The sequence below is a fragment of the Opisthocomus hoazin genome, chromosome 3, assembly GCF_030867145.1.
Source record: "Opisthocomus hoazin isolate bOpiHoa1 chromosome 3, bOpiHoa1.hap1, whole genome shotgun sequence".
In the NCBI taxonomy this organism is placed as follows: Eukaryota; Metazoa; Chordata; class Aves; order Opisthocomiformes; family Opisthocomidae; genus Opisthocomus; species Opisthocomus hoazin.
The window spans coordinates 108,193,919-108,219,608 of NC_134416.1; the positions used below are offsets into that span (position 1 = coordinate 108,193,919).

Here is a 25,690-nt window from a genome sequence, read left to right on the forward strand (position 1 = left end):
TTATGATGAGAAGGCTATTTTGTAGTCCGTGAGGGAGCAGAGGAATAGGTGTTAGCCAAGCTGTGGTTGCAAAGCACCACCGTGACACCTACTGGACCCATGGCTGGAATGGCCACCAACTGGTCTTGTCAATGAGAGGTGAAGCGAAGTTGGAGCTGTGAGCTCACACTCCAATGACGTCCTGTCAGTCCAGCTGCGTGAGATTCCACACAGACTCCAGGCAGCAGCACATAAAAGGTGGCAATTACTTTTGCATGGAGGTTGTCCAAAGCTTTTTTGTGGCAAAGCTTGTATTGGAAAGCTTGCCATGGAGCTGCCTATGGTCTCCCTCTGGGTTACTCATCACATTGCTGTGTTCAAGGGCAAAGTCAGGAACCTCCCTGTCACCATAAACCGCAAGGGAGATGGCTGAAATCCCAGCTTTGGGAAAGACCAGCTTTCCTGGTTGGACACAAATTGGATGAATCCTCAGGTCATGAAGGACTGACATTACCTACAGACATCAAGATTATCTGCAGAAAAGAAGAACTTCATTGTTCAGGAGTGGAGGCTGTGGAGGCATAACGACTCAAAATACAGTGTCTTTGGTTTTAGTCTCAGCCTTAATGTGTGCTCGTGTCTAATGCTGTCCTCAGCGGAGCTCTCTGTGCCTGGGTACACACTTATGAAGGTGCCAGTTCTCAAAATATTGAAAGTTAGATGGAGTCTGATACATGACAGTGTTTTAGAAAATCAGTGGAGTCAAAATGCACCAGTGTAAAGTGAACTTTTAAATTAAGACAGCACAGATCAGACAACACCCTCCTTGGCTTGCCAGCCTCAGTGATGGTCACAAGTCAGAGACTCTGAATATATGGATTTGTTACATTACCGGGATGAAGCTGCAACACCTCTTGGAGGAGCATTATTTATTTCAAGGCCATTGAAAGGTGCCGTGTGGCCTTCTCCAAGAAGCAAACGTCACCACCACGGCTGCGTCTTCCAGCAGCCACCCAGACACGACTGCATCGGGCTGGCAGCACCACCTGCAGCAGCAGCCAGCGTACGGCTCGATGACGCCTGCAGCCGCTCTCTCCTTCCTACGTCGTTTTCATTCACTGCCTTATTCCTCTTCTTTTCTATATTGCTCTTCAAGCTTGTTAGCACAGCTAAGATAAAATCATCTTTTATCATGTGTGACCCAAAAAACATCTAAAAGTAACACCCAGAGCAGTGAAACGTAGTTAGCAGCTTGCCAGACTCTGGAGCAGCTGTTAAGAATCTGTGTTTCTCCAGACAGGTCATTAGAAAAAAAAATTAGTGCTGAAGACAGTATCCTCCGTGTTGGGATTCACGCTGGGTTTTTTTCTCACTTTGTATGTCATTTGCCTGTTGTCTTTTTAAAGGAGTAATCAGAATGATGAGCCATTTACATAGATCAGGAAGGATTCCCAACTCTTCCTCTCCCCCAAAGCAGGACAGCACAAGACCACCCCTAAGCTCATCAATGATGTATTTAAAATTAAAAATTTTTGCTCTAATTGATAAGTAAGCAGGAAAAAATATGTTGATACATAAAATTGACAGCCTTATATTTCAAGTGTTTTAGCCACTTGGCCCTCCTTTTTTGTGTCTTGAATAAGAAGCTGAAAAGTTCTTTAACGGTGGCTGTTACTAAAAAAGCAAGCCAACTATGACTTGCCATAAAACCCTGAATCAAAGTTGATTTTTTAATCTTGTAGCAGTAAGCCCAGGCCTTTACAAGATATGCAAACCTGCTTCCTTCTTTAGCCCAAGACACTCCTTTATCATCAACGCACATGTATCAGAAAGCAAAATTTAGCCTGGAGTAGCTATTCTTTTACAGTCTTCCCAGCAAATATTACCTTTCTGTCCCCCAAGGCTATCCAGATATCCTGAAGAAATTAGAGACAGAGCAATTCTCAGCTCGAGGGATTAAATCAGCTTCTTGGAAACCCAGGATCAAGGAAGAGCAATCCCTTCCTGCTCTCTGAGCTCCCAGTGGGCTCAGCTCTGGGGCAGGAACGAGCCACTACCCAAGTCTGTAATCACAGCTCCTTAGAGGTGCCGTCTGTGTTGTCTACTGCGTTGTATTGTGGTACGGCCCCCAGTGACAAAAGTCCAGATCAGTTGTTTCCTAGGTTTATCAGACTAATTTAGATCACACTAATTTAGATCTCACTTAAAAAAAAAAAAAGATGCACCCCCTGTGAGCCATGACTTTACCAATTTTCTTCCCTTTAAGAAAAAGCAGCATGTTAAACAATTCAGCTGGTGCAAATTTCACTTAGTGTCTGAAATATCTAGAATGTATTTCAGAATAAATTCTTTACTTCTACCTAATTTTCCCCAGAACTGAAGAATAATGAACGGTTTTATGTCTCCCACCAGCTCTGTGGCTCCTCTGTGGAATTCTTCTCTCCAGCTTTCCAAGTTCAGTTACTTTCTCAGGATGCAATTTCAAGCTAACAGTACTAATAGCTCCGTGTCTAGCAGTCCTCTACAGTCAGGGACCTGGAACAGGATACACAGGAGAGATGTTTGGTTTGGGTTTGCTGGGGAGTTTCTTGCCTCTTGTGGAAGGTGCCATCATAGCCTCAGAATTTTCTGGAGTTTGTGAAACGGTTTCTGGGGTTTGTCACACTGCTGTCTTCGAAGTCTGTGCATCTGCGATGTCTTCACCCTTCTACGCTTCGTGGAGCTCATTACATTAATTGTTTGACCTTTCCTATAATGAAGTGGAAGTTCTGCTGTTCACATTACTGACCTTTCTGTGTGACGCTTCTAGATCTATGGTGGGAATTCAGATCCTGTGGAAGAGCTATCAGGGGAGCTTTTAACCAGAGTCCAGGATGGAGAGATCCCTTTGAATGGCAGCAGATGCCCTGTTCTGGTCCAGTCAGCCCACATGTGAAAGGACATGAGGGACCTCCGACAGGTAGCAGCTGCTACCATAGAGAAGCATAATATGGTGAGTGAAGATGAAGACAGCTCCTTAAAAACCTAGAAGTGTTAAAAAACAATGAACAAATCATAAATAGAGTCACAATTTTCAACACCACTAATCTAGAAAATATTTCTGTGATCGATGTGAGATTGCAGTCTCTTGGCCTGAAAGTCACACCGGGTTTAGCAGAGCAGAGTTTAAGCTCTGACTTGGAAAGAGATGGCTGAAACAACCTGGACCATCACCCAAAATACAGGCTGCACACTGTGGCCAGTGAAAAGCCACATCGTGTGGCCAGCAATGCTTTATAAAGTGCATTTTGGTGAAGTACATGTGTGCGAACAGAAGTAGTAAGAAAATAGGAAGCGGAAAGGAAGAAAATATCATTAGTATTGGAAGAGAAGCACAGGGAAGAAAGGGGAATAAGTAAGCAAAAAACTTTATTTTAAGTAAATTTCTAAATGGGGAAAAAAAAAAACAACAAACCACAGAGCAGAAAAACAGAAACATTATTTCCTGTTGGTGGATTCTTACTGTTCAAGGAAAAACAAGATGTATTCCCACAGTGGATGTCTGTTGGACCATGTGAGAGAAATAACCATCTCCATCAACCGTTCTTCTAACAGGCTGGACTCTGGGATGAAGCAGATAGCAGAAAGAACCGGGGTGATATCCAGGGAGATCTGTTTTTTAAAGCCCAGGAGCTGGAAGGGCAAGAAATACAAGGTTAAATGTAGGCCAGCTGCAGAGCTGGAGGAGTCCCCAGTGAGCAGAGCATGGGCTAGGATTTGAGAAATCTGATAGCACTTCAGATTTATCTTCCACTTGCACTGTGCTGTGTTTTAGTCCCATCGATGTGAAATAGAGCTCTTTCCTACCTACCAGAGAAAGCAATAAGAAATAAAGTAATTTAGCACTCCTCTGGTGATACCGGTGTGGTCTGTGATGTATCAGGTGGGTGACGAGTTATCACAGAAGTGACAAATCTAAAGAAACTCTCTTTTTTCCAAAATCTTTAAAAAAAAAAAAAGAAGAAGAAACAGAAAAAGTCCAACCCTAAAAAAAACCAAAAACCAGACTGAAATAATCTGTTGGTAGCCTTTGGAAGCTGCTGGTTAGACAATAGCTGAACACCAAGAAGAAAAGGCCAGCTAGGTTTTCATTTTATCTGGGACTTCTCTGCTTGGATAGCACCTGCAGACCTCCTACCACTCACAGCTCGTGAGCCCGAATATTCTTGCAATGCCAGACCCGAGTCACAGCGGAGCTGTTAGCGGTGTGGTCACCTGGGCAGGTCTGAGATGAAACAAGCCAGAGGGTGACACTACTAAGGTGACCCTCGCGCTAATAGTGCCAAGCCGTCCCCAGCCCAGCGCTGTGCCCGCATCCGAGGCTTCTAGCAACAGGTATGGCAATCAATGAAATTCATAACTGAATTGTTTAGATAATTTAAGTAATAGATAAAATATATAATTCATTAAATCAATTGTATAATTAAATATATGCTTGTGAGCTAGGATCTCCAGCATGCACGAGAATTTGACTGTCCAAAGGAGCAGCGAAGGTCAACTCCCCTTCTCAGCTGTGTCCCAGAAGCACCAGGACGCATCTCATCCTTCTCACAGGTTGGAGGGGAGGGAGAGTTTCCTTAGTCCTCCACAGGAAGGAGACAAGGACATTTCCTTCACAGGGAAGGTCTCTTCACAGGGGTGGTCCGGCTGCATCTGACACAGGACTTCAGGACAATCTGATGATAACAGCCCCAGCAGCCCTTGTTGGCTGGCGTTGTCCCACCATCAGCAACACTGAACACACCATCATCATCTCCCCTGCGCCTCTCGTCGGGCACAGCCCTGGCACGGGGGACACCCCCTAACCAGGCACACACCACCCAGGCTCCCAACCCTGTACCACCACACCTAGCAGCGGCGGCTGCACGAGCACATCTAGCACCCTGTTTAACTAGCAATAAACTGCACTAAGTAGTAAGAGAAAGAAACAAATATGGACCTTCTAGGAGGTTTTAAGGTGCGTGCCCAGCTTTGCCTAATTTGCCTAAGGTTTTTTTTTCATTCATAAAATTCTGGTATAGACAGAAGGGCATTTCCCAGCCTTCTTCATCTGCAAAGGCACAGCACCTTAGCAGGTAGGTAGACCTTTTGTTTAAATAAGAGTATAGGTTGTTGCTGACATGCAGCATATTAAAAACAGAGCGATATGTCAAAACCTTTACACTGCAGAATTCTTCGAATTGAAAAATGTCCTTGTTAAAATATTTATAGGAGAAAAATTTTGGGGGAAGAAAGCTAAATAATCACATTAAAGGCTTCCACCCCGTGAGTTTTGAGATAGGATGCTTTAAAATAAAATTTTTAAAGATACCTGGAAGATCCTGGACCAATAGGAAACGCTAGTCTCAAATCTCTAAGATTCCATATCACATTAACCTCAGACTTTACACACACACAAATCCTCCTCTGGCTGGAGGAAATAATTGAAAACTGGAAAGGAGTATGCAGCTTTTTTTTCAGAAAGTCAGAAAAGTGGGGCTTGGCATGTAAAGCTAGGCATAATCTTCACAGTGGGATCACTGCAGGCTTCTTAAAATGTGGAATATTTGGGGGTTTCAGCTCTGTACCTCACAGTCTCACTGTATTGTATTTATGGACTACAAGGCTGCTAGACTTCCTATTGTTTTTCCTGATTATTTTTTGTGTCTCGAGACCTTTTGACAAAGGGCAGAATCCCAAACCAGCGCAGCTGTAAGAGGTGGCAGCTGTCTCACCTTGGCCATGCGCAGTGCGGCTCTGTCCTCCAACGCGCTCAGCGCTGACGGACGCAGGACATCCCCCCGCGTTCACACCCAGCCTCCAGCCCCTCGGCAGCTTCCTCACCGGGGGACAAGCGCATTAGCTGTGGGACTGGGCTGGAGGGTCTGCAGATAGCCTTCACCCGCTGGCCTGAAGGTCTTGGTGGCAAAAGATACACTGAGCCACAGCCACTGCTAGGAGCTGCCACAAATGGCTCTGCTTTTGTTTTCACGGAGAAAAGTCCAGTCCCACCCAGTTCTTCCCAACAGTTTGTGAGTATTGCCCTGGTACTTCTGGTCTTGGCTGGTGTCTTCAACCTGCTCAGCTGGTCAGAGGCTTCGCTTTACCAAGAAGCTCAGAAATCTTACATGTTCCCTTCCTACGTCAAAACCAGGTTGTGGTGCAGGCTTGGCAGAGGTGAGATCCGCAGCCTTCTCTGCTGAACTCGGAGGTGAGTTTGCAAAGCGTGGGCAGCGCGCAGGAGAGGTGTGCTGAAGGTTTGCCCAAGCGGGTCACAGGCATGCTGACCCAAAATCTTGCCATTTGCTTGAGTTTTGTTTCTTCGTCCACCCAGCTCAGCCTCCTCTTTCGGTAGCAGCAATTCTGGGATGCATTTTTCCCCATCAGACAGAGCGCTTGGGTGCCAGTAACTTCGTTGCACGTATCGTGTTGCAGCCCAGCACTGTGCTTTAGTTCTCATATGATGTTCGGCGCTTTCATGAATTATATTGATTCTAGAAGAGTCTGATCCTGCTCTTATTGAAGTCAACGACAGGACCTCCATGAAACCTGATGCATGCTCACTGTCCATTTCTCTGCTCCTCAGAAAGCAATGAAAGTATCAAGTGGCAGGAGGCAGGCGGGCGAAACGCCTCGCGCTCTGCAGCGGCCAGTTCTTCAGGCTGGCCACGGCGTTGAAGCCGGTCGCAGCCTCAGAGCACCGTTCTGGCAGCCGGGATCAGCGGCGCGGTGGGCGTGCGGTGACTGTGCTCCCTTCCCCCAGGGGACCCCTGGCAGATCCCTGCAAGGCGTCACTCTTCCCACGCCACCAGGGATTTCAGCCAGGAGGTCGCCTTTGCCATCCTCTCGCTCCCCTCGCGCACACGCTGCCATCTTAGACTCACAGACTCATAGAAAGTTTTGGGTCGGAAGGGACCCCCAGAGGTCATCTAGTCCAACCCCCCAGGGACACCGCTAACGAGATCAGGGTGCTCAGAGCCCTGTCCAACCTGGTCTGGAATGTTTCCAGGGATGGGGCCTCCACCACCTCTCTGGGCAACCCGTGCCAGTGTTTCACCACCCTCATTGTGAAGAATTTCTTCCTTCTATCCAGCCCAAACCTACCCTGTTTTAGTTTAAAACGATCACCCCTCGTTCTGTCACTGCTGTCTCTGCTAAACAGATTGTCCCCATCTTTCCTATGGGCTCCCTTTAAGCACTGAAAGGCTGCACTCAGGTCTCCCCGCAGCCTTCTCCTCTCCAGGCTGAACAAGCCCAAGTCCCTCAGCCTGTCCTCACAGCAGAGGTGCTCCAGCCCTCGGATCATTTTTGTAGCCCTTATCTTAGCACGTAGTCAGACATCACCGCTAGCCAGCCGAGCTCCGCTTGTGTGTCCCCCCCTCATTTCCAATATAAGATCAAATCGACCTGGTGTCCAGTACCTGCTACTGGGGATACATCTTTATTAAGGGCAGCAGCTGATCTCACTGTGATATACGGCACCCACTGCCCTACCTAGTGCCCTGCACCCAGATTTCCCTCAGCCATCCCCCCCTCCCCTGCTCAGCCTGGCAACCTCAGCTGAAGGACCCCCCTCCAGAACAAAACCAGCTGTGCACTGCAGGGAGCCCGGTTCCCACCAGAGCTGGGGTCTGGGCACAGCCTAAGACTGCCAGCGTGAATTTGCTAGAGGATTTGCCAGCTACCTTTGTAATTTATTTTTTCGACATTTTAGGGGAAGTAGGGGGAGAGACACTGGAAAATACGCACACCCTTCATACAGATCTAAGTAAGACTAAACACCTGGGTATGCTCACTGGTACGTTTAACAGGTTATGTAGGAAGTCACTAACTGTTCAAACGTAATTTTGTGTCAGCATGCCTGCCTAACAGGGCAAAAAATAGCAATGATTCAATAACTGGCGTATGGAATGCTTTTCTTCCCTGTTTTCCCACAGATTGGAGGCAGCTTATGCACCTTTACCTGTCCAAGTTAAAAAAAAAAATAAAATGACCTTTCAGGAGCCCTTCAGCAGCTTGGCAATTGTGTCATTCTAGTTTTTTCAGCAATCAGATAAACTCAAGAACAATGTTGTTTCCTGGCCAGGGGAGCAGAAAGTAAGCTACGGTTTCTTGCATAACCTGCCTCCTTGTGCTCCTGAAACTCATACTGCACAGGCACTGCATTTCCCTGATGACAATTCAAAGCTTAGAGCGCTTTGGTTTTTACCCTATTTAAAAATAAATACATGTTAATTATAGGACAAAAAAAAAAAAAATCTCCATTCTACTGCACTGTGCAATTCTGCTGCTTGGCATGGGCAGAGGGTTCAGTGCACTGCTGCTGTGAGCAATGGGGAGGGCTGAAAAGGAAAAAAATCAATGCCATTTCTTGTTCAATTAAGTTCATTGTGATTCAGAACCACCTCCTCGAACTGCAGAGCCTGCAAGAGATCAGTGCTGCAATCACTGCCTTTTAGCCGTCTGGACCTGCACAAGCCACTCGCTGGCAGGGCATCACACTTTGCTCTGAGAAAAAGAAAGAATGGGGAAAAAAAAAACCTATCCTTATGGGACCCTCCGAAATACATTGTCATAAATCACGGGTCTTCTGGTGGGCACGTCACAGAGGGGAAGAGAGGGCAGATTCCTCAAGGAGTCATTTTATTAGATGTCAGAACTGCCGCTGTCTTTTTACCCTTCAGTAAAAAGTTCGGTCTCCTTGCTGCCTCGCCGAGAAATATCTGCAAGACGTCTCTCTGCTGCTTGGTCTTGCTGAAGATGAGGAAGAACTTCTTCCCTCTGAGGGTGACGGAGCCCTGGCCCAGGCTGCCCAGGGAGGCTGTGGAGTCTCCTTCTCTGGAGATATTCCAGACCCGCCTGGACAAGGTCCTGTGCAGCCTGCTGTAGGTGACCCTGCTTCGGCAGGGGGGTTGGACTAGATGACCCACAGAGGTCCCTTCCAACCCCTACTATTCTGTGATTCTGTGATTCTGTGATTCAGGCGAAGCCGTGTGATGGTCTGACTCAAAGTCTTTTGGAAGTCAACGGAAAGATGCCGGTGGGTTCTGCTGATTGGCCACCCATACGCCCAGCAACCAGGAGTTGGTAGTCACGGTTATCAAGAGGTCATGGCAAAGGATTTTTAGGGTCCCTCCCACCCCCTTGCCCACTTTAGCTATTCTAACTGTAAAACAAAACCAAACCAAAAAAACAGTGTTTTCAGTTGAATGGGGTAACCTGGAGAGTTTCTGACCCGAGGCTCAGCCCGCTGGGGATGCCCAGGTCCCCTCTGAGCACCAGCACCCCGCGACCTGCTCAGCACCTCCCGAAGGAGCATCCCAGGGTGCTGTGACCGTGTCTCGCTCTCGTGACAGGACAGACACACTACAGCAGCCTGCCACCTTCCAGTCTGCCTTTGATGGCTACCGCCTGCTCCCCGGGTGGAGGGGGCTTGTCCAAGGCCCTTGGGGCTCAGCCCCGAATTTCTGGGCTCTAGCAGAGGAAACAGTCCGTTACAAAACCCAAATGATCAGAGATGGCACAGGAAAAGAACAACATGAGAAAGAGAGGTGACTCCTTAAAGCTACTAGGCAAAGGCCTTTGATGCTCGCAAAGGTGGTTTTAGATCCTGGATGTGTGATAGCTAACGGTAATGGATAAGTGATGCATCAAATATCGTCGTCCACAGCTATCCACATCACTTTACAGCTTCTTTATTACACCGCTAGATCATGCTGAGGAGCAAGACAAGTCCTCAGAGAGGCTGCTGGCCCATGGGCAGCAGCCATGGAACTGCTCTTGATTTTCCAGCTGCAATCAGCTGCACGGCAGCTGACACATGACAATATTGGAGTTAATTATGCCAGTTGTGGCACACAGAAGACAAATGTGGCCCAAATGCAGGTTCTGAAGAAGGATGTTTTTTAATGAACGTGTTCTTCTGCTCAAGTCATGCTTTTGTGAAATTAGTTCCCAGTTCAAATCAAGCAGCAGCTTTCTACTCAGATTCACAGGACTTATCTCCGACCTTCCCCAGTTTCCAGTGTCATAAACATGTTCTTAAAGCTAATAGTGGAGAAGGAGGAGACTGAAGAAGTTTCATGTTCTCAGCTTCTCTGCAAATCAGATTGCAGATGCATGTACAGTTTCCATCCTGCTTTTCCTTGTCACAGAGCCCTTTTCACCTTTCTGTACATTCTTCCTCCCGGATTTCATCCTTCCTAGCAAGGTGAGATCTCACTTGGAGTTCTTGCAACGCAGGTATGACTGGCGGAACATCTGTCCTGGCAATGTTCTCATCAGCCCGCAATTAATTAACACATCATTTTCCCACTCCCTAAATCCCCAAGTTCCCCTGAAACTTTGTTTTTCTTGACCAAGGATTGATGAGGAAAAATTTGAAATGTAGAAGCCGTATCTTCCCATGATAGCTGGAAACCTCATGTGGCTGGTTCTTTAAATTATATTTATGGGTTTTTCTAGAACGAATCATGTTGACTGTTATAAAGAAAACTCGGAGTGGTATTTCAGTTATTGAAGTCCCACTGTAACTGAACATCAATAGCTGCTGCAGCAGTAGATACTCTATAAATCAATGGAAGAAACGTGTGAATCAGAATAACACCCCACCGAGGAACGTACCTTCTCACTGTGGTCAACAGAAGTTGTGGTGCCGACGTCCGCGGAAGCAGGAAACCTTCACACGCCAGCAGCTTTTCGAACTGGCTACTGACACGTGCTGAGGATAAAGGTTTTGTGCAGCCAGTTTGTGTTCTGGCAACGGAGCTGCTATTTCAGACTCAGAACTGAACTCTTGGTCCAAGATCCAGAACTTGGTTACTGGAATTTGCAGCCAGAGAAACTGGCCTTATCTTCATACCATGGAAATGCATTCAAGGTTACGCTCACGCACTCATGATGACTGGTATCCAGTCCAAGGTGTCAGAGAGTGACAAGGACGTCAAAGAGTGAGCAACAGCTCTGGCACGAGACATACAGTTCATCACAAAGCTTTCATGTTCTTACACAGTGTGGATTTCACCATAATGAAGCAATCACGGGAACGACCTCCTCCGGGATGCGGTGGAGTCCCCAGCACTGGAGGTTTTCAAGACACAACAGGTCAAGGTGCTAGATAACCTCATCTAGGCTCCTTTTCCACAAAGGGTCAGGCGAGCTGATCTCTGGAGGTCTCTTCCAACCTGGGCTGTTCTATGGTTCTGTGTTCCACGACAACAGTAAGCATGGATGCCAGGAAATCCACCAATATCAGCCTTTTCATGGCCATTTTCCAGGTCTACTTTCTTCCCTCCAGCCTGCGACGAAAGCATACAGACTGGCCTTAGGTTTGTGTTTCTTCAAGAAAAATGTCACAGAATCACAGAATCACAGAATCACAGAATAGTAGGGGTTGGAAGGGACCTCTGTGGGTCATCTAGTCCAACCCTCCTGCTGAAGCAGGGTCACCTACAGCAGGCTGCACAGGACCTTGTCCAGGTGGGTCTGGAATATCTCCAGAGAAGGAGACTCCACAACCTCCCTGGGCAGCCTGGGCCAGGGCTCCGTCACCCTCAGAGGGAAGAAGTTCTTCCTCACGTTCAGCTGGAACTTCCTGTGCCTCAGTTTGTGCCCATTGCCCCTTGTCCTGTCACTGGGCACCACTGGAAAGAGCTTGGCCCCATCCTCCTGACCCCCACCCTGCAGATATTTGTAAGCATTTCTAAGGTCCCCTCGCAGCCTTCTCTTCTCCAGGCTGAACAAGCCCAGCTCCCTCAACCTGCTAAGGATTGATACTGCTCTCTTATGAGACTGCTCTACTGAAACCATCCTACTCTCTGCAACATCCACCGGCACCTTAAGCAAATCATGTGTTGCAAACATAATTGTAGTGGGTGTGAACTCCATCTGGCCAGAGCGGCGCGGGCTGGGGGACCCCCCCCGCCCGCCGGGCCCCGCAGCACGCCGGGGCCGCACGCCGATGTCATGGGGTCGTGCTAACGAGACGCAGAGCTTCAAGTGCCCACACAGGCGTCCTCCTAAAAATCTATCTCTGAGGAGCGCAGTTAAGCGCAAACACTGCTGTTTCTGTAACGGGCAGTGCTTTCCCCACTGCATTGGCTGGCATCAGCTGATCACGGTCAAGTGACATCTTGGGTTTTTTTAAGACTGCTTTTTAAAACAGAAAATTACTGAAGAACAAAAATAGAGGCTGAGCTTTTCAAAAGAGCCTAGCGAAGTCTGGCATTCCGGTTTTACCCTTTGAAAATCCCAGAAGATGAGACTGAAGATTGTATTATTCTAATCACTTTCTAAGTTTATATCAGATCACTGTTTTCTGTGTCAAATAGTTTACAAATACCTTACCCAGCATTTTCTGGTTTTAAAGATTCAGTATTGAGCAGTCACATCGCTTTTACATCCACTCAGCCACTGATTTTTTTTCTTTTCTAGTTTTATATTTTGAACCATAGCAACTGTTTAGATTTTCGGAAACGTATTTTCACAAATGACAATGATTTTTATGGCAAATGATGGGCACTATTTTAGTACTAATTTCTAGGCAGACGTGGGGCAAATACTGGTCTCAGGTGCATAACTTCAATTTTTTGCTGCTTAGCTGAAGTCAGAAACATCCAGCCAGTAATGAAGCCAGATGTCTAATGAACAAGGCCACCCAAAAAAGCTTTAGAAGCCTGACCATTATCAAAAGGTATTTCTTCAACCCTACCTGTCACATTTTCAGTGGGTTCTCATTATTTTTCTACTTAAATAAAATCTTGGATGATCATACTGTGAACAGCTATTCATTTATCAGCTGGGTGTGATATTTGCATGCATTTTTCTGCCTTGCCACCTTCCTCTAGGGAAAAGAGCAGCCGAGGGCTGGGAGCCACAGCACAAGCAAGGGCAGCCACCTCTGCAGGACTGCAAAGCTGTCAGTCTGTGCCCCCTTCCCAGGGGACCCGGGAGATGGGAGGGTACGGGGACACGAGTCGCTGGCTCCTGCTCCATCTCAGTCGTGCTAGGGCCGGCTCGCAGGCTGATCGTGGGGGAGAGTAAAAGCAGTCATCCCCTGCTAGAGGCGACGTTACTGCAGGATGAGCTAAGAGCGAATACATTTCTCACACACCCCATAGGAGGGACTTCTAAATATCACCCTGATCACTGGACCCTCCCCTCCAACCTAAGCCAATGCTTAGAATAAATCAGTCTCTGCCTGACAGCACCAAAGATTCATTTTTTATCCCTATTACTAGCCTGCAACCGTGAACTGAGGAGCCCACGGTGTGAGCTGTTTGAAGAGATATTTCGAATTAAAAAAAAAAAAAGGATGAAGGGAAAAAGAAATGCAGAGGCGCAGCCAGCTTTGCCAGGGAAAGCAGCTCTCTCTGCTACGGCGAGCCGGCTGCCTCTTTTGAGGCTCGGCCATGACAGCCAGCCCAAAGCCAAACGAGACGCGCATCGCCCAACGCGGTGGAGCTGAGCTCGCTGTGTACCGGCTGCCCGGCACGCTGCTCCGCGCCCGGCACTGACAGCGCAGGGCTGCCCACTCCAGCATCAGCCCACGGCTCTCTGGCAGAGCTGCATCTGGCCAGCAGCCCACGGGCTCCGTCCGTCCGTCCGTCCGTCCGTCCGCCTCCGCCTCGGCAGCCGTGGGCACACGCGCCCGCGGGATGACGCTGCCGCCAGCCCTGATGAGCGGGGCGGGAGGCTGCCGCCAGGACGGAGCCCTTTTTCTGAAAAACAAGGGCAAAATCGTGCTGATGAGTAAATTGTCCTAACCAGGACTGAGCTAGACGCTGCCAGAAGCGCCTCTTCTGAAACACGCACAGATGTCTCTGAGAGACGGGCTGGTGTTCAAGCACCTTCAAATACCACGTTGGAAAAAAGAAAAAAAAAGAGAAAAAAAGGAGAGTTTGGCAAACAACCATCCCCGCTCCATCCTGCTCCCCGGCTCCCGGCAGAGCGGCGAGCGCTGCTGCTTGAGACGGGCTGAAATCACAGAATCACAGAATCACAGAATAGTAGGGGTTGGCAGGGACCTTTGTGGGTCACCCAGTCCAACCCCCCTGCCGAAGCAGGGTCACCTACAGCAGGCTATAGAGGACCTTGTCCAGGTGGGTCTGGAATATCTCCAGAGAAGGAGACTCCACAACCTCCCTGGGCAGCCTGTTCCAGTGCTCTGTCACCCTCAGAGGGAAGAAGTTCTTCCTCATGTTCAGACGGAACTTCCTGTGCCTCAGTTTGTGCCCAAATCACTGGCTTTTGTCCAGAATCCATAGCGCGACCGGCCCCTTCCTGGGGCAGGGGAGGTGGCAGGGCTGGAGCCGGGCTTGAATTTCAGACAGAGCTGGACTGCCCCAGCAGTCAGTCAAGAACATTTAGAGGAATCTGGCCAGGCCCTTTTTGCCTCTGTAATTGATGCCTCTAGCTGTTAGGTTTTTTTGTTGTTCTTGAGTGGCCAGAAATCCCCCAGAAATACCTGTTCTTATGAGATTTGTGGCCAGATTGCCAGAGGCTCCAGTCATTTCGGCGGTGATGAATGTACCAAAAGCCACATATTAAACTCCTGACTGTGCACTGGAAACTGCCCTGGAGTTCTTTCCAAAGCAGATTTACATAGTGTCATGTCAAAATCACGTTCGACGCAAGCCTCTTGGAACCACCCCAACCTTTAACCTGAAGCTACAGCTTGTCTGCCCTCAGGAAAAAAAGCAGCAGACAAAACCATAGCAGATACGAATGTATGAATAAGCCAATACAGTTATCAATAGAGCAGGGGAGAAAAATGAGACGTTCCTCTCGCTGCAGCCTCCACAACCTGGTGTTCCTGCAAGGGTACCTTGTCCTTCTTAACAGCAAACGCAGCCACAGAGGCCGAGTTGCAGGTTCAGTGTTTGTGTCCGTGTGCCTCAGCCCACACTGCTTCCATCCTCTTCCTTTTTTACGCTGATAATGCACTGTCTGTGAGACACACGAGGTGTTTTGGGCTATCTAGCCCGTTCCTCCCCGGAGAAAGGACAGGGACCCACATTTTGATATCCACTTCAGTCTCCCCGTTGCATTACAAGAGCACCCATTACCACAGCAGCAAAGAGCTGGGTAAAAGTGGTTTTTTTGCCTTAGATCCAGCTTAAACTCCAACCTTTCGCTCCTTTGAAGGAGGACATGGCGCAGAGTCCGAAGCGCAGCCTGAGCCTCCTTGCTGCCACCAATGTCTTCAGGAATGTGTAAAAGATGACTCTGCTCTGGGCTGCAGCTTCGTGGTCGAGTGAGTGGAAAGGCGAGCTGCCAGCCCCTACCATTCTGTGATTCTGTGATTCTGCCAGGGGACGTGGCACCCACTGCCTGCGCTTTGCGCTGCGTCTGCTACCGTGTGCCCACAGGCTGAGCTGGCTCTGGGCGCTGGCTGAAAACAAACCTTTTTTTTTTTTTCAGTTCCTCAGGTTAGTTTTCAGTCAGCTCTGTCCTCTAATCCGGCCCACCCTTCACAGTGGAAATCTATAAAAAAGCAGAAAAGGTGGAACAGAAAGGAACGGTGGGAATGTGCAGAGACCAGCCAGCGTTTTTCACCTGCGGGCCCCGGCTGGCTGCTGGCGTGGTCACCCAACGTTAGTCCTGCTTTCAGGCTGAAGAAGCGGAGGTTGGGGTTTCATGACGGCATTAAGAGGTTGCACGCGCAGGCTGCCTCTGCAAACATTAAGTAGACCTCAAGAGGCAATGGCATTTACCAGAACCATTTTGTGAATGGTAGCAAGGAAGCTTTTCATCTTGCTCTCCAGTTCCCTCACCTCCAGTTGCACTGATTCATGCGACCCCGTTCCAACCCCTGTCCTCGCCTTGGTGGGCTTCAGGCATTTGCAGCCCATAGGGGTCATGGCACCCAGCCTGGCAGCTGCTGTCCCTTTGTCATCGAGGTCTGAGGGTTGTCATGGGTGGTTTGTAAAAGAGAGGGACCAACCGGTAGCCCAGCTGGTCCAGGGCACCGCAGCACTGCCAGCACGGCGGGATTGCAAAGAGTGGGGGACCTGGGGCCGGGAGGAGTGAAGGTCAGCAGTGCTTCTCCCCCCGCCCAGTCCCCCCTGGGCTCCTGGAGGTGCCACAGACGGTTGGTGAAGGTCAGGGCTGGGCTGGGGGGGGGGAAACTTTGCAGTGGAAGAGCTCGAGAGAGGGGGGGGAAGGCTGTGGGATGGGGGTCTTGGCAGGTTACTTTGCACCGGGAGAAGCCCATGCTGGCACCTTTGGGTTCCTCCCGTGCTGCTCTCCGGGGGGTCTGGCCCTGAGGTGGGTCCTGGGAGGGCATCAGGCTTCGGGGGGGGGGCCCAGACCAAGCCCCACGCGTGACCCCTTTCCCCACGCCACCCTCTGCAGCCCCACAACTGGGGTGCTGCCACCGCGACGGAGCGCAAGGCAGCGGGGCCCAGCAGAGACCACCTCCCCCCTCCCGCCCGCCCCCCCTAACCTCAGCCTGGGGGTGACGTCATGGTGGGGGAGGGGCGGGCAGGGGGAGGGGACATCCCCCCCCACACACTTCCCTTTCCTCCTCTCCGCTCCGCAGCGCGGGGGCCGGGCCGGGCAGCCCCGACGGGGCGGCCCGGGGGCGGGGGAGGGGGGGATGTTCTGCCGTGCTATCCCCACCCCCGGGGGGGCGGCCCCTCCGTCTGTCTGTCTGTCTGTCTATGTGAGCGTGCGGGTGTGCGCGTGTCCCCCCCCCCCGCATCCCTCCCGCCCCGGGGGGACGGTCCCGGCTGCCGCCCCCCCCGCCGCCCCTCGGGGCAGGAGGAGCCCGGAGGGAAGGGGGGGGGGGGGGGGAGTTTCTCGGCGATTCACGGGGCGGGGGGACACGGGGAGAGCGGATAAACCCAGCCTGTGATGCCTATAAATGGCGTTTCTCTTCCAAGGTGCACCTTTTCTTTAAAAAAAAAAAAGAAGGGGGGGGGGGGAAAACCAACCCCGAAGCACCCCGGTCCGTGTCATCGCCCCGCGTCAGGGCCGCGGTGGGCGTGCGGCTGTGCTTCCTCCGCCCCCTCCTCATGGAGAGAACCACTCCCCGCTAGTCTTCCTCGCCCTCTCCCTCTGCCTCCCTCTTTCTCTCCTTCTCCTCCTGCCTCCCTCCCCCCCCACCCCCCCCCCACCCCACCTCGCCTGCGAAGTCCTCCGCCGCTCGGGAACTTGTTGGCGATGCCCGGTTTTCAGCTTTCCCCCGCGTTCTCCGAAGTAACTATTTAAAGATCCGCAGCCGCCAATGGTTCTACTCAATGTAGGATGGGACTGAAGCTGAGCGGCAGATACGTTCCTCTGCTCCTCGCCGTGCAGATCGGTGAGTGGACGGCCGGAGCCCGGGCTGGTGCGTGCGGGAGCGGGGATGTCGGGGTAACCCGCGCCGGGGGCCGCGGTGCGGGGCGGCGGAGGGACCCCCCGCTCCCTCTGCCCCGGCCCCGGCCGAGCCCTGGCGGGGCTGCAGGCTGCAGGGTGGGGAGGGGGGGGTCCACCCGCTTGCCTGTTCCTCTCGAATCGCTTCTCCTGGTCGTGTTCCTAAACCAGCGCACGCTCCTTCGCGCTCGGCTTTTTCCCCCTCTCCCTTCACCCTTCCTCCTTCCCCCCCGTTCTCGCCGTCCTCGCGAACGACTGCGGTTGTGTCTGCTTTTCGGATACCCCCTGCGTCCCTTTCCACCGACAATTTGGGGACTCCAGCGTTAAGCAATCCTTCCCCCCCACTCCCCGAGGGACAGAGCAAGAAGAACAGGCACAAAATGGCTTGCGAGAGATCTAGCCGGAAAGTTTGGGGTTTTTTTGCAGAAAATCAGGGGAGCAAGCGAAGGATTTCCTTTGGGAACTTGGAGACTTTTTCCATTTGGAGAGCATCCTAAAAACAAAAAAATCCCATCGCTTCTTTTCTATCTATCTATCGATCTATATATATATAAATCCACCCGAATTTGGGGATTAAACAATTAAGAACTATTAAAAAATCACGGAGTCCCGCTGCCCGATCGTTGGTTTTGTGCTCGGAGAGCTGCTGTCAAAAAAACGAGCGGGTCCAAAAAAATTTCTATGTATGTTAGGTTACTTAAAATAGAACGGTTTTCCCTCCACGCCGGTATGTGGTTTTGTGTGCTCGTTGCTGGTTTTGTTTAATATCTTGGGGTTTTTCACTGGTTCTTTTCGTTGGATTGCTCTCAGGTTCATTTTATTCGACATTTCTTGGCTGAAATTTTTTTGAGTTACAAACGTTAAATGATGTCCAAGCCGATGACCACTTTGGTCCTATGCAGGCAAATTTTAAAGATTATATGTTGAATATGTATATTCCGGAGCATGATCCAAAACTGGGCTTCAAGGAAAGGGCGATTAAAGCGCGTCTGTTATTATCCAGATTGTCAGGTGTGAAGAGACCTTTGAAAATATTTGCCTGCAAAGGAATTCTGCTACAGTAAAAAAAAAAAAAAAAAATGCTCGGCATTGCTATTTAGAGATCCTTTCGCTCGGTCACCCTCCTCTCCAGACAATCTCTGCAGCGTTTTGTGGGTACCAAATGAAGAAGGAAAAAAAAAAAAAAAAAGAGAGAAAAAAAAAGAGAGGGGGAGAATATGAAAAGGAGAAAAGAAGGAGGCAAAATGCCTTGAACATTTTCTCATCGAGAAAAGAGAAAGATGAGAAATATTGCGATGAAATGTTGACCTCTGGATAATGTGGATGTGCGCCGCAAACCCCTCCGTCCGTCTTGCCATTCCATTTCCCGTGAGGGTGAACTCTCCCGAAGGCCATTTTCTGTGCTGTCGGAGGAAGAGGGGAAGGCACGACTGGGACGTGGCCGTCACTTTCCGTCCTTGCGGTTCTGTTCGTTTGAGCCCTCGGTGCGGGAGGGTTTTTCTCTCGTTTGTGTTCGCTTGAGGCGACCGAGGGAGGATTTTATTCACGGCGACGTTTCCAAAGGTGGCTAGGGCGGCTGGGAGCCGCCGGCCCCGGGCTGGGGCGAGCAGCAGCGGCCGTTTGGGAAGTTCCCCCCCCGCACATCGCCGCGCACCGCGGTGCGGTGCCCCGGCCCAGGGCGGCTTTGAAGCCCGCGGAGGGGCTTTTCTCCTCTCTGCTCCTCCTGCGGCATTCCGGGTAACCTTCCCCCCCCCCCCGAAATCAGCTGCTGGCTGTCGGTTTGCAAAGGGCCGTTCGCCTCTGCCCCGGCCCCGGTAACGCCTCGTACGAAATGGATGCTCGGCTCGTTCCCCAGATCGCTGGGATTCCCGCAACAGCACCAGGGCTTTAAAAACAATACTTAAAATATATATTTATTTATTTGTTTGTTTGTTTGTTTGGGCAGCGGGGAGTGGGAGCTGTCGGAGACCCCTGACGTTCGGGGGGGAGGGGGCTCCCAGTTCGGAGCGGGCAGGGAGCGGGGTGCGGGAGGGGGCACGGTCCGCCGTGCGGGTGGCTCCTGCGGTCCTGCTGCATCGCAAATTGCTGCACACCGCTTGTCTTTGAAGGGCGAGGAAGGGGGGGGGAAGGTCGGGGCCACGGCAAAGCACAAGCGACCTAGCTGGAGAGAAATCCCGCTGGCGTTTCACCGGGCAGAACCCTCGTCTCTCCGCTTCTGCTTTTTTTCTTTTTATTTAAAAAAAAAAAAATGGTGGGGTTTGGGGCTGGTTTGAACTGGGGGTACCCCGTGCGGAGGGGAGGGATGCTCTGAGCATCGCTGGTCCCAAACCCGACCCTCCAGCACCCTCCCTCCCGGGCTCCGCATCGGACCCTGCATTTTCTGTGCAGCTCGTCACGTTTTTTTGGAGAAATTCGTGGCGGCTTCCCCCGCCCGGAGCTGCCGGAGCGGGATGGTGCGGGTTTTACAGGACATGGGTTTACCCTCGGGACGGTCCTTGGTTCTTCTCTAATTGTTTGCCTGGCTATTTTTTTATTTCCTACCGTAGCCAATGTCTGTGGCCCGCTGGGGTTTTGATGTGCCGGCTGCTGCTGGGGGGTGTAGAGGGGAGGGGCCGAGCCGTGTTAGCGATGGATCCAACGGCGAGAGGGGCTCTGGGCTGAAACAGTCCCTTTTGGAGTCAGCCATTTAGCTTCTCGCCGCTGCCCGGCAAGCAAACGCAGACGCACATCCCCCGCACATCCCCCGCCACAGCCACCTCCTGCGGACGAGGATGGGGAGGGGATCCCCCCCCCGGCACCCCCCCTCCCACCCCACCGGCGGCGTGGGCGGCCGGGGGCTCCTCCGAAAAGGGAGGGGGGGGGGGGGGGCAGCCCTCTCCCGCCCCCGCTTCCCGCAGCGACATCCCAGCTGCGCTGCCCGGGGTCGAGGCCGGGCCCGGGGACACCGGGGCGTCCCCAGCCCCCGCCACGGGCAGGAGAGCTCTGGGGGACCCGCACCCCCCGCCCCGAGCCCGGGTACCCCGTCCCGCCGGCTGCGGGTCCCCCCGAGGGACCCCCGGCAGCAGCCATCTCACGCACGCCGTCCTTCTGCTTCCCCCCTTCGCCCGTCGTCCTCGGGTCGGTTTGTTCTTTAACCGAGGGCCGTTTCCCAGCGCAATCCCGACGGGGGTGCAGAGGCAGCAGCAGGTTTTTGGGGAGCGGGGTTCACCCCTGCCCCTTCCCGCTGCCCCCAGCCCAGGCAGCCGCGGGGCCGGAGCCCCCCCCCCCCGCTGCCTGCGTGGCGTCGGGGTCGCTGCTTTTCCTGCCTTTATCTCAGCTCCTTCTAATTATTATTATTATTGCTATTATTATTATTACTACCACCACCACCACCACTCCTCTTCTTCTTCTTCTTCTTCTTATTATTATTATTATTTTATTATTATTTTATTATTGTTTTATTATTATTATTATTCCGCTGCGTCCCGCCCGATATTCGCCCAGCCGTGCGCGCCGGTGTTTGCGCAGAGAAGAGAAACGCTGCTGCTGCTGCTTTGAGGAGGAATTTTCTAACAAAGGAGCAAGTCCGGGGAGCAGCAGGCAGCGCATCCTCACCTTAGCACTCCCCCTCCTCCTCCTCCTCCTCGCCCCTCAAAAAAAAAAAAAAAAAAAAAACAAGAAAAAAAAAAAAGAAAGAAAAAATACCGAAATCCACGCCGTGAATCACGGGCACGCAAAACCCCCGTGCTAAAAAAAGCTCAAAAGCCAAAAACCCCTCACTCACGTCCCCGAGTGCCCGATGGAGACCCCGGCCGGGTACCCCCGCCCTCCTCCTGCCCCCCAAAAATCACTGCTCCTCGGCGGGACGCGCCTCCAGCGATGGGGAAAGGGGGGAGAGGGAAGGGGAGGGGGCCGGGGGGGGCCGGCAGAGCTGACCTGTGCCCCTGCCCCCCCCCCAGCGTACCTGGTGCAGGCGGTGAGAGCTGCGGGGCGGTGCGATGCGGTGTTTCGGGGCTTCTCGGACTGTTTGCTGCGGCTGGGCGATAACATGGCCAACTACCCGCAGGACCTGGACGACAAGAGGAACCTCCAAACCATCTGCGCGTAGGTCTTTCCTCTCTGCTTCGGGGGCCGCGGGGGGGGGAAGGGGGCTTGGGGGGGCGACCCGGGGCTGGGGAAGGGGCGCGAGGTTGGGTGGTGGCGGTGGGAAGGGAAGGTGCAGAAGTAAGGCGGCGCTGGGTGCTTTGGGGTGCGTTTCTCACATTCTGTGATTCTGCGATTTCTCTGCTCCGGGGTCCCTCCAAGAGCTCTGCCATGGGGACAGGCCGGCCTTGGGGAACACTCCAGTCTGGAGGGAGTTTTCACAATGTCTTTTTTAGTTTTTCGCTCCCTAAATCTGGGTGGGTGGGGGGTTTTTTCTCTCTCTCTTTTTTTTTTTTTTCTTTCCCCGCTTAGCCCCTCTCAAATTCTTTCCCATCTCCTGCTTTGCACTGGGATGTCGGCGTTAGCTGCGCGGGGGTTGTTGTCCCTCTCCTTATCGCTGCCCTGGGTACCCGGGCTCGCTGGCAGGCTCCGGGCTCCCCCAGCCGCTGAACACAGAGGCAGGGCCGGGGGGAGGCCATTCCTAGGAAAATAAAAGTTAATTAAAAATTAAAATACCCCAGCGCTAGCTCTCTTCTATCCCTCCTTTCCCCCCCCGGGGAAGGCCCATTTCCACCCAGTTTTGCCGCGCTCGTGGCACAGAGGGGAGGAGAAGGAAGGGGCAACGATCAAGGGGAAAAAATAATAATAAAAAAGAAAACAACAACAAAAAAAACAATAAAGGGAGAGAAAGAGCTCGCCTTGCAAAATTGGCGCCTTGCTCCCCTCCTCCCCAGTTCCTCTGGAGGAACTGGGACAGCTGGAGGACCCCGAAATTTGGGGCAGTTTTCCCCAGAGCTCAGGGCACCGGATCCCACCGGGGAAGGGAAACCCGGGGGCCGGGGACCCGCCAGCTCCGGCCTCGCCCACCCCGCGCTGGGGTCTCGGGTCCTCGGCAGAAGGGCAGAAACGGGCATTTTCGTTACGTCTGGGGAAAAAACCCCACAAAAACCTGGCTGCACAGGGTATTCTCCTGTCTCCCCGTTGCTGTTTTTCTGCACAAACTCCCTCCACCGAAAAAAAAAAATACAGATAAAGTCATATTTAGAAACGAGATAAGGTTCTTGGATATAAATATGTTTGAAATGTTTGGGTTTTTTGTTTCCTGATTTCACTCTCCGAAAATCAGAAAACGAAGGACGGGAAATGGGAAAGTGAGATGGAGAGGAGAGGGAAAGGGAAAAGGGGAGACTTTAACCCTGCTCTCTTCCCTCCCTACCCAGAGATTTCTGAGCCAAGCGTGACTTTGCGACCCCTGCTAGGGCTGGGACCCTGCTCTAAGCGCTGGGTTGCCCTTTACCTGGTGTCCTGCACCAGGAATGAATACCAAGCGCAGCAGCCTCCTGGTATTACGTCCTTTGGTTCTGGAGGGCCGGACCAGCGGTGGTCCTGACCTGTACAAAGCACCTCTTATCCAAGGAAGACCCCTTCCCCGACCACCTCCCACCACCCGATTGCCTTTGCCCTGTGCCGGGATGAGCATTGAAGGAAGATGGGGAAAGACTGAATTTTCCTTTGGGAGATGCAATTACAGCAGAAATACTGCGGGAGAGGCACACTCCCAGGCTCTGGCTCCTCAGTATCTCATTATTTATTACAAATGGAGCAAACATTGGGAGTCTACAACCAGCTTAGAGAGCTCGTAAATTAGAGTCTGTAGGACTACTTTAAAAGAAACCAAAAAAGAGCAGAAAATCAAGATCCAAATTTGCAGGCGCCGAGCCTGGAGGAAAGGGGAAGGGAGGAGAGGGAAAGGCGAGTTCGGGCTGATTTCCGACAACCCAGAGGCGGGGGGGAAAGGCCCCCGGGGCGGTGGGACGGGTCCCGCCCCGGGGGCAAACCCCGGTCCAGACCCCGCGAAGAAGGGAATTAAAAGAAAAAGGAAAAAGGTGTGGGAACAGCTGGAAATTATCCTGGCGAAGGAAAACCCTTCGCTGCGCACAGACTCCTGGCAATGATGCGGGGCCCCCGGGGGGGAGGATGCTCCTTCCTCCCTCCTCCTCCTCCTCCTCCTCCTTCTCCTCCTCCTCCTCGCTTTCTGCTCCCGCAGTCAGGGCCCGCTCCCGCCCCCGGGGGATCCCTCCCGAGGTTCCTTAACGCCGCTCCGGGACCCTCCCGGATGCCCCCCCACCCCCGGGGGAGAGCGAAGTCTTTCCCACCCCCCTCTGCCCGCTCCCACCGGTGACGAAAAACCCTGGGGACGAGCCCGTGGGCTCCTAGGCTCGCGTTTGGCAGAGACCCCCCCGCAGCAGTTTTCGCCCCATCCCGCCCAGTTCGGGCTGGTGCCGGAGGCGGGGTTGGGGAGGGGGGACCCCGAAACCGCAGCCCGCGGCAGGACCCCCGGGAGCTGGCAGGGCAGCCGCTGCCCGGGGCAAGGCGTGCGGGCGGGGGGGGGGGTGTGGGGGGGATCCCTCCCAGAAACCGGTGTCTCGGGTGGGAGGGGAGTGGGGGGAGCAGGGGCCGGGTTTTAGGGCAGGGGAGGAGGCGGCGGCTCCTCCCCCCCGGGCTCCAGCCCCCTTTAAAGCAGGGGCCCGCTCCGCCGTCGGGGGGTCGGCGGCCCCCCCCCCCCCCCCCCCCCCCCAGGAAAGCGGGTGGGTGCCTGTTCTGACGCCGGCTGCTCTCCCCTCCTGCAGGTACTGGGATGATTTCCACGCCTGCACCCTCACAGCGCTCACGGATTGCCAGGAAGGAGCGACAGACCTCTGGGAGAAACTGAGACGGGAATCCAAAAACCTCGATTTCCAAGGCAGCTTATTCGAACTGTGCGGGGGCGGCAGCGGCGCGGCCCCCTCCCTCCTCCCGCCGGCTCTGCCCCTGCTGCTGGCGGCTCTGTGGGCCGCGCTGGCCACCTGGCTGCCTTTCTAGGGGGGGCTGGGGGGGGGGCGAGCACACTCACACCCACACCTCCTTCTCCATGTGCTGGATCGGTAGAGGAAGTGTCCACCCCTCGCTTTGGGGACGTCGTGCTTTTCTGTGGTTGACGATGATGATGGTGGCGGTGGCTGATGGTGGCGAAGCACCCGTGTAGGACTGTGGAAGCGTTTTCCCTTTTTTTTTTTTTTTTTTTTTGTGTTTTATTTGCCAAATGTTACCAAACAGGCAGCGGCGCGCAGCCCAAACCGGACCTCAGCTTTACTATCGCTTCGAATCAAAAAAACAGAAAAAAAAACCCCAAACAAACTCGAGCCCTCGTTGTGCAAAAGCAATCTCAGGAACGGCTCTGGGCCACCTACCGCGAAGGTTGTCACCGGCCGGGGTAGCTCCCGGCGGGCCACGGGCTCTTCTGAAAATCTGCGGCGGTGCGCGAGGCGAGAACAGAAACGCAGATTTAAAAAAGAAAGAAAGAAAAAAGGCACTGGCGATGTATCCAAGGTAGATGTCCACGTGTGAAGCATATGGTGAATAATTCACAATCTCTCATCTTTCCTCCACAGTCGCTTGTTTTTTGGTCATTCCACTGCAAAGAAAAAAAAAATTAAAATAAGAATTAAAAAGAGCATTTTTCCTCAAGGGGAAAAGAGAGCGAGCGAGGGAGAGAGAGAGGGAAACGAACAGTTATGGAAGGAAGGAAGCAAGCTGGGAAGGGAAGAGCGAAAGGAAGAGATGTGTCTGAACGCCCGGAGGAGCGAAGGAATGCTGCTATAACAGATCTCTGAGAGTTTACCTTTACTTGCTGTTCGAAGGCATCTTTCCGAATTCACTGCCTTTATTTTTTCCTCCTCTTTGTTTTAGGTGTCACACATATCAGTAAAATACCTGAATATCCAACCGTAGAGATCACAAAAAGGGGGCTTAAATGTAAACCTAAAGAAAAAAAACCAACAAAAAACCAACAGCAAAACGATTTTGAAAAAGAGCCTTGATTTTAAAAGAGAAGAAAAATGTAATTTAAACAAAAGTTTATTATAAAGTCGATTCAGCAAAAAAAAAATAACAAAAAAAGATTTGCTACAAAGTATAGACAGAAGTATAAAAATAAAAATTATTGTTTGAAATGAGGGTGTCGTCCTTTTTGCAAAATATGCCGAGAGTATCTGGAAAAGGGCAGAGCTTTTAAGGCAAGGAAGGCGAAACCCCGAACCGCTCCCTTGCTGAACACGGCCATTTCAGTTCAAACCGGGACAGGGCGGCTGAATTGGTTCGCCCCAGCCTCTCAGCCTTCCTTTTTTCCTTTTTTCCCTTTTTTCCTTTTTTCCTTTTTTCCTTTTTTTCTTTTTTT

At 52.0% G+C, this 25,690-nt stretch overlaps 1 protein-coding gene across 1 annotated transcript; it reads left to right on the top strand.

The window, feature by feature from the left end:
* Positions 1–16,844: 16,844 nt before the first annotated feature.
* On the top strand, positions 16,845–25,330 carry NRN1 (neuritin 1). Its single transcript, XM_075417196.1, has 3 exons — positions 16,845–17,299; positions 21,291–21,435; positions 24,105–25,330. The coding sequence occupies exons 1-3, from the start codon at positions 17,245–17,247 to the stop codon at positions 24,334–24,336; spliced, it is 432 nt and encodes a 143-aa protein (XP_075273311.1). The 5' UTR covers positions 16,845–17,244; the 3' UTR covers positions 24,337–25,330.
* Positions 25,331–25,690: the final 360 nt, after the last annotated feature.